Source organism: Podarcis muralis, chromosome 9 (assembly GCF_964188315.1).
Source record: "Podarcis muralis chromosome 9, rPodMur119.hap1.1, whole genome shotgun sequence".
In the NCBI taxonomy this organism is placed as follows: Eukaryota; Metazoa; Chordata; class Lepidosauria; order Squamata; family Lacertidae; genus Podarcis; species Podarcis muralis.
In genome coordinates this window covers 79,691,807-79,704,309 of record NC_135663.1, presented here as the reverse complement: position 1 = coordinate 79,704,309, position 12,503 = coordinate 79,691,807, and the positions used below count along the sequence as shown (strand labels likewise).

At 44.5% G+C, this 12,503-nt stretch overlaps 1 protein-coding gene across 7 annotated transcripts; it reads left to right on the top strand.

Annotated features, from left to right (window-relative positions):
* The first annotated feature begins 3,783 nt into the window (after window positions 1-3,783).
* On the top strand, window positions 3,784-11,965 carry ZNF518B (zinc finger protein 518B). Of its 7 annotated transcripts, none has more exons than XM_028743482.2 (4): window positions 3,784-4,448; window positions 6,177-9,363; window positions 11,208-11,262; window positions 11,344-11,965. In XM_028743482.2, the coding sequence occupies exons 2-4, from the start codon at window positions 6,254-6,256 to the stop codon at window positions 11,431-11,433; spliced, it is 3,255 nt and encodes a 1,084-aa protein (XP_028599315.2). In that variant the 5' UTR covers window positions 3,784-4,448; window positions 6,177-6,253; the 3' UTR covers window positions 11,434-11,965. The 7 variants fall into 7 exon arrangements, with proteins under 7 accessions (XP_028599315.2, XP_028599312.2, XP_028599313.2 ...); XM_028743479.2 differs by having other exon boundaries at window positions 3,784-4,484; window positions 6,180-9,363; XM_028743480.2 differs by having other exon boundaries at window positions 3,784-4,484.
* Window positions 11,966-12,503: the final 538 nt, after the last annotated feature.

The window sequence follows — 12,503 nt, the reverse complement described above, 5'->3', positions numbered from 1 at the left end:
CGCCCTCTCCCCCTGGCTTTGACCATATATAGTCAACTCTGCTCGAGCCGCGGCGCCGCGCGCGAGGAGGAGCGGCTTCCAGCTGACGGCGACGCTGCTGCTAGAGCCCGCCCGACCCGGAAATGCCGCCGAGCGGGAGGCGCCCAAGCCCGCCAAGCCCCGCCCCCTCCGGAGCCAGAACTGCGCGGCGGGCTGGCGTCACCGCGTGCGTGGCGTGCGTGGCCTGATCGGGCGACAGGCGCACAGAGATACGGCGCGGGGAAAAGAGCAAGAGGGGTGCATGGGCCGGATTGTTTTTCTTTCTGTGGATTTCTCTCTCTTTCTCGCCTGGGAAGGTGGTCGGGTGGCAGTTTTGGTCCTCTCGCTTTCTCTTCCAAGGAATGCACGCGAGGCAGGGATTATGGAAAAAAGCAAACGAATCAAAAACCAACCTTGAAAAGCATGCAAGTCATCAGCACAAGGAAGGCCTCCGTTGCAACTGAGAGCACTGTGAGAGAGGGGGCAATTTGCTGCAACTCTGTTTTGCATGAATTTCTGGGCTCAGAATGTTGCACCGCCCTCAGACCCCCCCCCCCCCACTGGTGGCATTAAAAGCGGAGTGCACTGGGCTGGGGCAGCGTCCAGTCATTGTGATCAACAGCACTGTGGATTCTGCAGCAGTTTTGAATCAAGAGCTGCATAGCCCTAGTGCGACATCCACAGAGCTGCTGAACCCAAACCATACTCGTCTTTAAAAGGCACTGTTTGTTTTCTGTGTGAGCAATTGTTTCAACCACCACAACATCGAAAAATGTGTGTTTTGGTTCAAGAATGGGGTTCTTCTGCTGTTTCCTCTAGGGAAAATCTGTTTTTCTGTCTCACATGCTGCTCAGGGAATGTTACCTCACTGGGATTATCAAATGTTGCAGCAATCAAGTCATATAGTTACGGATACTTTTCAGAAATGCCAGTGCAGCATCTAGCTGTATATCCATATTTTACATTACCTTTCTTATTTTACCTTCCTTTTGACAGAATGTCATACCAAATAACTGTAGAAATCTGAACGATTGATGCTCAGTCAAAAGGCCACAAGAGAGGTAAAATGGCAGAAGTATGGTAAATAGTATTATATTCTGAAGGATTTATTCTCTCATATCAGATCCCTGCTGCTCTGAAGATGTGGCAGCTGGATGGGTGCAATTGGCCCACCTACTACCATAGAAAATGCAGGATGGAGGCCTGCAGAAAGGACCGAGGTAGCTTGGAAGATGTGTGGCTGCCTAGAAATGGGGAGAGTAGCTGGAGTGACATCCTCTCTGTCTTGTCTAAAGAGCATAGCAGGGAGGTAAGGAAGCAGGGATTGCAAAAGCAGCAGAAACACCCTCAGATGAGAAGATGCCAACAGGAGAAGAAAGTCAAAGAAGCTGTAGCAGCAACTCAGCCAGGTGCCAGGAAGATATGGCTTGGTAAGTCCAAATACACAGAGAACAAACAATCAGACAAACCATTTCCCAGAATATAGAATAAATATAGATATATAGGTTGAGCATAGTTGGAAGCACTCCAACAGCCAAATCCAATGCACTACGTGAGACCTCCAGAGATGTTCTGTCTTCTCTTAGGGCTTATCCATACCATACCATACCATACCATACCATAAATGTACAATTGAAGCTGTTTGCATTTCCGGTTAAGTAGTGTCACCAGGGCTGGTCCAATACATTTTGGCACCTAAGGCAAACCACAAAATGGCACCCCCTCCCCCCACCAAGGAAGAAGGAGAGAGTGAAGATTTACATCAGGAACAAGGGAGGGAATCAGGTCAGCCTTGCCCGATGGTTGAACCAGGAATCAAAGGCCATCATGGAGGAAGAGGAGTCACCTGCTCTGAATCATGGCTACAAGACCCCAGAGGGCAGCCTCTGTCATTTCCTCCCTGTGGGTGGGAAGAGACCAGGAGCCCCTCCTATTGACTGAGAGGTTGTAGAGGTGGCACATGGAGGTGGGTGGGGAGCTGTCAAGGCAGCAGCAGATCCAGCCTCCAAGGGGTGAGTGGCAGCAGCAGCAGCGGCAGCGGTGGCAGATGCATTCTTTGGAGGCCGGATCTGCTGCTGCTGTGGATTCTGCCACTTGAAGCAGTCACCTCACAATTGGCATTATAAGAGAACAAGGGAGGCATTCATGGTGAGTCCCAGTACCTCTTTATCTAGAAAAAAATAGTGCTGCATCCCATTCAAACAGCTCCTACCCTGCTGATTTACCCCTGCAAAAATGGATTTCCTTGATAAGTTTGGAGAAATGCAACTCCAAATTGCTCCACTCAAGACAGCAGGTACATTGCCTTGGCTCCCCACCCCCCTTGGAGGTAGATAAAGCATCCATTTCCACTACTCACCTTTCCATGCCCCCTACATCCTTCAAACACCAGTTCTGTTTCAGCAGTAGATGAGCTCTGCAGCTGTGTTTTGTGCAATACAGGAAAACTGAAAAATAATTATTTATCCAGATGCCCCTGCTTGATTTCTTATATTGATTTCACTGTACTGATTTCTCCCACAATAATCTACACACCTCTCGTCTGTCTGTGGCACTTCTTTTCAGCAAGATCTAGCAAGCACAGTAGCTGGATCTGCCCCATTGGATTTTAATCCCGGGTCCTAGTCCACCTCTTTGTCCAATTTTGAAAAACTGTTTGTACATGTTTCATCTGTTGTACAGTATAATGATGACTAGTGATTACTTTATTTTCCAAATAAACACACAAAATGCAATTTATAACTGATGGGTAGTAAAGTCTGCCAACAGGTCCTAAAAAGTTAAAGAAGGGAGATTTCCAGAGGGGTGCTGAGTATTTCCCCCCCTGAAAAGGGGGTGTTAGGCCTAATAAGTTTGCACTGGTGGAGGAATGGCCACGCCCCTTCCTGCTCTCTGCCCTGGTAGTGGAGCATGCAGCTTGGCCACTGTAAGTTTGGGAACCTCTGCTGTCAATCATGGCATGACCAAGAAGCTTAGCATTACTTAATATGACAGGAGATCCACATTATGAGATCCTATCTCAGAAACATATCCTGGAAGGCACTGAGGAGACATCCTGTGCTCCCAATACCTTGTATAAAGACCAGCATATGTAAGCCTAGCTGCAGTACTACTAAAATCTAACCCACCTGTCATCATCCCCTGTCTGGCTCTGCAGATTCGGAATGAAATGTCTCAACAGTTGCTTTAAATTACTTTCTTTTGACCCCAAGTGCTCAAAAAAAAGGGTCAAACTTTATCCAATTTCTACTTTTAGATAGGTATCTTTATTTATTTCCTTGATGGGGGGGCAGCTACCTCCTCTCTGCTCCCCGCTGACTCCGCACATGGGTAGGAGAGTGGAGCCCTGGAGGTGCTCTCCCAAAGCAAGCCCCACCGTGTTGCTCCCAAGCAGTGCTTTTTTCGGGGGGGGGGGGTACGCAGGGGTACACATACCCCTAAACATTTGGTGAATCTAAGTTTGGCCTCATTGATACTCAGAGAGAGTATTTCAAGATGAGTAGGAAAATGAGAGTACCCCTAAACATTTTTTTTAAGAAAAAAAGCGCTGCTCCTAAGTAAGTGGGGAAAAGGCTCCAGGCAGCGCAGCCGATCTCAGCAACGCATAATAACCCTGATAGCGCCCAGGCTCCCGGCAAGGGGCAGCTGCAGATTCATGCTTTGCAGGGGGTTGGACTAGAGACCCTCGGGCTCCCTTCCAACGCTCTGATTCCATGAATGGTAGGAGATTCCCGGCGCGCCCCCGCGCCTCGTCAGCCAGCACTGCGCGGGGAGCGAGCAGCTGGAGGCGGGGAGCTGAGGTCAGTTCCTCCGCCGCGCCACAAGAAGGGACGGAGGCGCCTCTTGGCCGGGCGCTTTGGCGGAGAGCCTCCCTCCAGCATCGCCGGCCGAGCCGCTTCTCCAGCTGCAGCTCCGCCTCGCCAGGGCTGCCTACCTCCCTCTTTCTCTTTCTTTCTTTCTTTCTCTCTTTCTCTTTCTTTCTTTCTCTCTTTCTCTTTCTCTCTCTCTCTCTCGGCCGGGTTCCTGTCCCCCCTCCCTCCCCGCCAGCCCCTTTCTCTCCTCGGAGCGCGCGCTCGGCGTGCGCGCCCGGCCACCAAGCCGGGGAAGCGGCTGCTGGGAGCGCGCGCGCGGCGTAGCTGCCCTCTCTCGGCGGAGCTGCGAGCGCCAAGCGCGTCCCTGCGCCATTTCGGAGGAGCGCAGCATCTCGTGTCCTTGGGAGGAAAGAGCGGAGGAGGAGGAGGAGGAGGAGGAGGAGGAATCCCGCCGATCTTTTCTGGGAAGCAGCCGGTCCTCCTGCATCGGAGCTCAAGTCCCCAGAAGTCTGCGTCGGACTGGATCCGCGCCCGCGCCTCTCCACGGTCAGGTCAACGGGGAGGCACAGAGCTGGCGCCAGAGAGATCGACTCACAGATGCAGACTCTTTATTTGGATGTAAGCCCCGCGGTCCCCGATGAAATTAACTTCCAGGTGAGCATGTATATTTACACAACTTCTTACATAAGGTACCTGGTTTTTTGCCTCTTCAAGATAATTTATCAACAAGGATGGACTTTGGCAAAGTCGAACATTTGGCACCCCCCCACGCGCGCTTAAATATTTCTTCTTTTCAGGATCTTTTCTTTTGGTACAGTTGATTTTTCTTTATTTTGTACCCCCTCAGCTTGGGAGGGGGGGAGGAATTGTCTGCACCTCCCTAGATCTGATGCAGTGCACGCATCACATCCAGGGCAAATGATTATTTCATATCTTTGGAATGGGGGCGGGGGGGGGGGAGGTGTTTACACCTATTATTTTCTTGGTAGCTTCATGGCAATGTATCTAATTTGGCTTTACATTCAAAATACTTCATTCTTTGGCTTCAGTATTGTGCTTCAATAATATGACAAAACTTTATTTTCTGTCACTATGACCAGATGCAATTATCATTTGGTCCTTTCCTCGACTTTTGAAGCTGCAGTCTTACACACCTAAGACCAAATGAACTTGGAAGGATCTGTGTAAACATGCATAGGATGGGCTTCAAGAATACACTTGCACAAGTTTATTTAATGTTCCTAATTTGCATATGTTACTGCTGAGTGTCAGTTCCCTTTCTGCACAGCACATTCACAGTAATACTAAAACAGAATTTCAGCAGAAATTTTGCAGACCTCTGAATTAGCTGAATTTGAAGGCCTTGTCGTGTTAACAAAAGACACTTCTGCTTGTGGGGTGTGTATCAAAGACCTCCCCATCCCAGTCTACACCCTCCTCTGTTTCACCTGCAAACTTGCTTCAGGGAGTTAGGGTGCCTTCCAGAATGCTTTTAGGGCAGGGGTCTGCAACCTTTAAGACAAAAAGAGCCACTTGGACCCGTTTCTGAAGAAAAGAAAAAACTGGGAGCCGCAAAACCATTGCGACATTTAAAACAAATATATCTCCGGAGCCGCGATCTGACAGCGGGCGGGAAGGTGACGTTGGGATGGTGCGTGACTAACGCACGCCACGCCCCCATGCGACGTCACAGCCAGTACAGCGCCCGCCACTGTGGAGAGTGTCAGGGCGCACAATGCGCCTCCTCCCCTTGCTAGTATCCGCCCCAGAGCCGCGGCAAAGGTGTAAAAGAGCCACATGCGGCTCCGGAGCCGCGGGTTGCAGACCCCTGTTTTAGGGGAAACAGGGCAGCCCATAGGGGGGAAATGGGCAACAACCCACCCATAGTTTGCTTGGCAGGACCTCTGGATCCAAGCCACAGCCCCCCCCCCCCCAATTTGTATCTTAAACCATGCCAAAGACTTGGAGAAGATTGCAGAAGATATATATGGGCATGTTCATGTATTAAGTGGAGATTCTTATTTCTGCCTGCATCTGTATACAATTTGAAATAGTGCTTATATATTTATTTATTTATTGTTAATTGCTTCAGGATGCTTCATGGGAACAATTCATTAAAAAATCCAAAAATCCAAACAGGGTTCCCAATCATAAGGAAGAGCCCTATGTTCATACAACAGTTTTTAAAGACTGATCCAAGCACGCTTACTTGGAAGGATTTTCCATTGAAATCCAAGGGACTTATTTCCATGCAAAGTGCTTGCGATTGAGTATTGTTGTTGAATTAAAATGTGAGGAGTTGGATATACTTATTTATAAACTCTTCTTCATATTCTTCCTTTGCAGCAGCTGTGGGACAAACGTCACATGTGAGCGGCTATGACATCTGAAGCAGATGAATCGGTGCAAGATCAGCTTTTGAAATGCAGCTGAAGAAAACAAGAAAAGTCTTACCAATATTAACTGCCAGCCAAGGGAACAAAGGGCCCAGGTCATTGACCACATTGCCAAAGCAAACAAAAGTTGATAAAGCAAATACAATAAAGGCAAATGATGAAAACTGCAATTTTGCATATAAAGAAGCTGAGGAAAGTGAATTGTATCCAGTAAATTGTATTAAGTGTAGATGTGTGCAAGACATTTTGGCACTACAGTTGCATCAGCAGAAATGCCAAGATATTGAAGATGACTACCAAGTCTGTAGCAAGGGCCTGTTGACTGTGCTGTCCACTCTCAATTTTCAGATTGCGCCTGCAGTTTCATTGGACACTGAAGCCCAAGAGAAAATGTCCCTGAGTAAGCCTCGAAGAGCCTTCAAAGTAAAAAACTTTCAGCCAGACAAATATTATTGTGACAAATGCCGATTTTCTACAAAGGATCTCTTACAACATAAGAAACATGTAGCTCAACATGAAAAGATCAAATTTATTTGTTCCCAGTGCGATTGGGTGTCTTACACCAAAGGGGAATTCGAAAGGCATACAGTGAAACATACTGGGAGATTTCCATACCAGTGCAAATACTGTGACTATGGTGCAGTTAGGCATGATTATATTGTCAAACACACAAAAAGATTACACGCAACTGAGAAGCAAGAAATGATTTCAGTTGCAAAAGTTGATCAAAAACAAAATTGTTCACCAGAGCATAATTTGGAGTGGAAGAAACATGGCCTGGAAGCTTCTCTGCAGTCCACACCTTCAGGTTTATCTCAGATTTGTGGGATTAAAGATGAAATGCCTGAAAATGATTCATCATCAGTTTATGATGAATGTAGTCAAAGTACAGCCTTCATACAAGATAAACATGTAAATAAACTATCTGATGTCAGAATCCACAAAAATGAAGATGCATTGATGGAAGTTGAAGTTTATTCTCCAAAAAAAGGGCCTATAACACCTGGAATGCCATTAACAGTGGTTGCACCTGCCAAATTTTGTGTTCCACATAATTGTTTGGCACAAATAGTAGGAATTAAAAGAAATAATGGTACACAGCATTTGATTCTTAAACTCATTCCTCCGAAAGGAACTACCTCTGAAGCTATGAATTACAAAAAAGTAGAATCTGGAAATCAGTGTGCAGAACAAGAAGAAAACACAATAAATAACTGTGTGCCCCCAACTCTTGAGTCCTGTGCTTTAGATAACAAGAATGACAAGAACTGTCTGCATTCTGCCAGTTCTACTACTTTGAACTGCAGCTTGATAAATACCCAGGAGGAAAATGCTATTTGCAAAGAAAACACACAGAGAGAATATGATCTTCTACCACCTTTAGCAGAGTTTTCTTCTGAAAAAACAAATTGCCCAGAACTCTTTCAAAAGAGAAAATGTTCAGAAAATAAACATATAACTTCCAGTTCAGATCCAGCCATATGCCTAGCAGCTCCCTCTTCCGAAGATGAGAACAAGTCCCAAAGTGATTTGTTAGCTACTGTCCAGAAAAACAATAGTTTACCGTCTTCCTCAGTATTCGGTAACATGCGCTTCACTTTAACTAATGCCAAAGAAGAACAATGGAATGAGTTTAGAGTAGCTGCAAAAACACATTTGTTTGATTCCCATTTGTTTCACCCTTTTGAAAGAGCTGCAGTGTCACAGCAGAATAAGCCTCTAGCTTCAGAGGAGTCTGAGAACGTCTTAGGTGTGATCAATGGAATTAATGTGAAAAGAAAGAAAGATGATATGGAAGTGGAAGCACACAGTATAAAATATGAAGGTGATTCAGTAGATGGTCCGGTGATCTCATCTGTGTTTTCCCTCAGCTCTGGCGCTGTGAATATCCCGGAAGGAATTAAGTGGGATGATACATTACAGAAGAAAAGGTCCACATCGTTGTTGTGCAGAAAGATTGCTCAGCTGATGTCTGCTGTTGAATCGAATGTGAAATCTCAATTAGCTGCTTCATTAAGACACAGTCACAGCCAAGCCTCTAAGGAGAAAGTGTTATCGCCAGAAAAAAAGAGTGAAAAAACTAGCTCAGATATGATATCTGAACAAGAACTTGTGCCTTCTCCTCAGAGACCAAAGGGCGCCACTTTTTCTAATGAGTGTTCTAATAAGCAAGAACAACCCTTGGAAACACTTAAAGAGGCTAAAACCAAAACCAGGGTGATTACAAAAACAAACACTGTTTCTCCGGCTTTCATTCCTCAAGGAACTGTACTGAGAGTGCTAAAATGCAGTAGTTCTGAGGCCCCAACTGAAAAACAAAATGGTGATGAAATGTCACCTTCCCCTTCTCGATATTGCAACAAAATGTTTATCCCAAGGCCAGTTCCTTGCTGTGTTTCTGCCAGACTTGACAAAGGTCCAACTTTGCCAGCTGAGAATGAAGTTAATGAGGTTTCTAGAAATCTCTGTGTGTCACATAGTCACACTTGCCACTCTTCTAGTTCTGTGCCAAGTTATGGCCAACAAAATGGTATGTTGTCATGTCAAAAAGGCAGCAGCCCAAGTGGGCTAAGCAAAAGGGCCATGAAAGGTGAAGAGGAGCCCCAGCACAAAGCTAAGCGAGCACATCCTGCAAACACTTTGCCCCAGAAGAGACTCGCAGCTCAAGAGGAGCGCTTCCTTAAGGTGGTGCCCACTCTCATGAGATGCCTTAGGCTTGTAGCATTCAAAAGTGATCAGCTAATAAAATGCCCTCATCGTAACCAGCCAGTAGTTGTCTTAAACCACCCTGATGTTGATTCACCAGAAATAATTAATATCATGAAGGTTATTAACAAGTACAAAGGCAATGTCCTGAAAGCAATTTTATCAGAAAGAACTATTAGTTGTCTCAGTGTGAAACGACATTATAAAAGACTTACTTTTCGGACTTTTGATAGATCATCTCAAGTGAAACAACAGAAAAAAGTAAGAATGACACGAAAGAAGGTGCACAAAAATAACTGCAAGGAGGTGGCTTCATCAATAGCGGAAGCATCAAAACAAATGTTTAAATGCTGGTTTTGTAGTAGGGTGTATGCTGAGCAAGAAGAATGGATAAATCATGGGCAGAAACATTTACTGGAAGCCACAAAAGGGTGGGACATCCTTTCATTTTCATTAGAAAGTGAAAAGTGAGAAACACAGATTACAAACTCTAGTGTCTCCTATTTTGCAGAGCAGTCTCGGAACAATTTAGTACAATTCAGCCCAGTAGAATCACGTGTTGGTGCCCGTGTACTGCAACTGTGTTTGTTCTAGGCCAGCATTTTAGTCATAGAAGAAAGAAAGATGGTTGCTCTAGTATTCTGCTAGTGTTGATGGTAGAAATGTGATCCTGTGTTAATGAAATGGGACCAGCATAAGTAATCCTGTGAGATTAGAAACTGAACTACAGTCAAGAAGCGTGAGCCAGGGAGGGAGGGCAGGAAAATGTTGGAGCAAAGAGAAGGTTGACTATGTGCGGTACCATAAGGAAGCTGATCTAGTAGAAAAGAACTGAAAACAAATGCTTTTAGTAAAATGTTGTAGTATTTCACCTCAGGTTGTTGGATGCTGAAAGTTTTTCAGCGTGCATTTAGTGCAGGGTCAGCCTTTTCAGAGTCGAGAGCCATTCATTCGCATGCACACAGTCTTCCCCATTCATTCATTCTGGTCAGTCACTGTGAAAACAGAACGCTGGACTAGATGGGGCTTTGGTCTGCTCCAACAGAGCTCTTCTTTATAATTTTCTCACCCCTTTGGCATGCCAGGTGAAATTTAAAGGGACTGTTTTTCTGTGTCATCCCCTCCTGTTATCATTTTTCTTTGTCCCAATTTTATCTTGACATGCAGATCTTCAAGGTTCTTTGAGCATCAAGTTTGATGCTTGGCCAATGTGGAATGTGTGGCATGCTCTGTGGTTAGTGGCCATGAAGCAGGAAACAGAGAATAGGTTTTCAGGAATGGCTGGATCAGGTCTGAGGGCAGCTCTCTGTTGCTTTTGTTAAGTCTACAATTCTGTTACAGTGGTACTGTACCTTGATTCTCAAACTTAATCTGTTCTGGAAGTCTGTTCCAAAACCAAAAGGCATGCTTTACCATAGAAAGTAATGCAAAATGGATTAATCCGTTCCAGGTTGTTGAAAAACTACCCCTAAAATGCTTTTCCCTACCGCCCCAATCAGTGCAATATTTTGATCTCTCTCCTCTCTCTCATGTCAAAGCGGCTGGGCTTCAAAGCGATTCCGGGATGCTTTTCCTCGTTGGCCCAACCAGCGTGATTTCTCTAGAAATGGAAATGCAACACTAAAAACGGAAGCTCAGGACACATTCAACTTCCAGTAAAATAAAATAAAATAAGTTAGAATTGGACTCCTTGGCAGGTTTTGAATAAACACTCACAAATTTATTATTAATAACACATAGACAGATAAGTTAAGGATCTTTACAGTTTTACAATATGCAGAGAATTATAAGTATGGAAAAACCAGAGAGTGGAGCTGAGGGAAGTCCGGGGGGGGGGGGGAGGGGGTTGGGGGGAGGGAAAAAATTAGGGGAATTTTTTTTTGGGATAATATGTTTTATTGTTAAAATATTATGTTGTTATGTTCAATAAAATTCTTTTAAAAAACCCAAAAACTTCCCCCCAAAAATTGAGAATTGGAACGCTCACTTCTGGGTTTGCGACGTTCGGGTTCTGTTTGTGAACTAGGCTGTTTGAGAACCAAGGTACCACTGTATTCTTTTCTGACAGATTACTGCAAGTTTGGGACCACATTGGTGCTATTTGTGAAGCTAAGATGTTTAGTCCCAATGTGCACTACTTTACATTGGTCTACATTTGCCATGTTGTGGCCTATTTGCGTTGTTCGGAGACATTGTTTTGGAACAGTCGTCTGATCTTAGGGAATCAAGGTCTGCTTATTGGTAACCATTTGCTGGTATCCATTTTGTTCATTAGGAAGGACAGTGACCAGGCAGCATCTATGCAAAAGCTTCAGTCTGTTCAGGGAAATGTAAGTATATAATAATCTCTTTGCCACTATCAGTTCATGTTTCATTTATCTGTTTTCTTTTTTCATCATCTGTTTAAACAGCAAGGGAACAGTCTGCTCAGGAAAGTGCCTTGTGTGAAGAAGCACTGCAAGAAGACAGTGCTCTTGCACAGCTCTCATTCATTTCCATAGAACTTCAGCAGGAGAACTTCTTGCTCTTTTAGGTCTAGTTCGTAAAGCAGTGAGTTGTGCCAAGGCCTGAATATAGGGGACTTTTCTGACAATTAAAGAGATTGGCAGTCAAGACTTTGAAATAAAATCCCAATAGAAGAAGGCATTTAAAAAAAAAATTCATTGTCACAAAAGAAAGTTCAGCATCAACTCTCTTATTAAGAATGATGAGCACATTTCAACAACCACTCTACTTTTACTTGGAAAAAGAAAGAAAGAAAGAAAGAAAGAAAGAAAGAAAGAAAGAAAGAAAGAAAGAAGAAGCTATTACATGTTTGGACTTCAATCACAACATGAAAAATGGAATACTTGTGGTGGTTGCTATTTTGACATCTTTTCTAATGTATTTAAGTTGGGGGATATTTTTGTGCTTCTGGACCCTAAATATTTTATCTTCTGAAACTTTCACAAAGCACATTTTATGACTGGTCTTTTAAAAATCAAACTCTTTGTAATACAGTGTTAAAACTGAATGTCTGGTTCAATCACAGTATCTGTTGACCAATTCAGTAGAAGTTCTTTACCAGACTCTTCTCTTCCCCTCCCCTCTTTCAGTTATGGCTGAAATGGCTGTTCTTTGGGTCAGTTCTCATGTCTGCCTTTCACACCACTGCAAGTACTTGAAAAGTTGTAAGAATCTGATGTATTTCAGTGACTGAAAAGGATGAGGAGAACTAAGGTTTTGCCTGCTTTGCTTGGTCAATTAGCAGATAAGGCTGTAATAGTGCAATGGGTCGTGAATGTGGCTAAACCTGCCCTGCGCCCACCTCTCACCTCTTTCAGTGCCTGATTTCATGGCTGATGTTCTCTGGTTTCATAGCAACCTTGGATATGCAGATTGGCAAAGCCCTTTTTGGCTGTCACTTGCTTATTTCCTCCTTTATTCCTTTAAAAAGTCTTGCCTGCCTTAGTCTGGGGCATCTTTCATGAGCATCTTGCATGAAATTTAACTCATCTATGTTACTACCTCACAGGCTAGCAATTGCTTGTTTTTTTTATTCCAGGTTGTTTCAACAGTCCTATAACCTTTT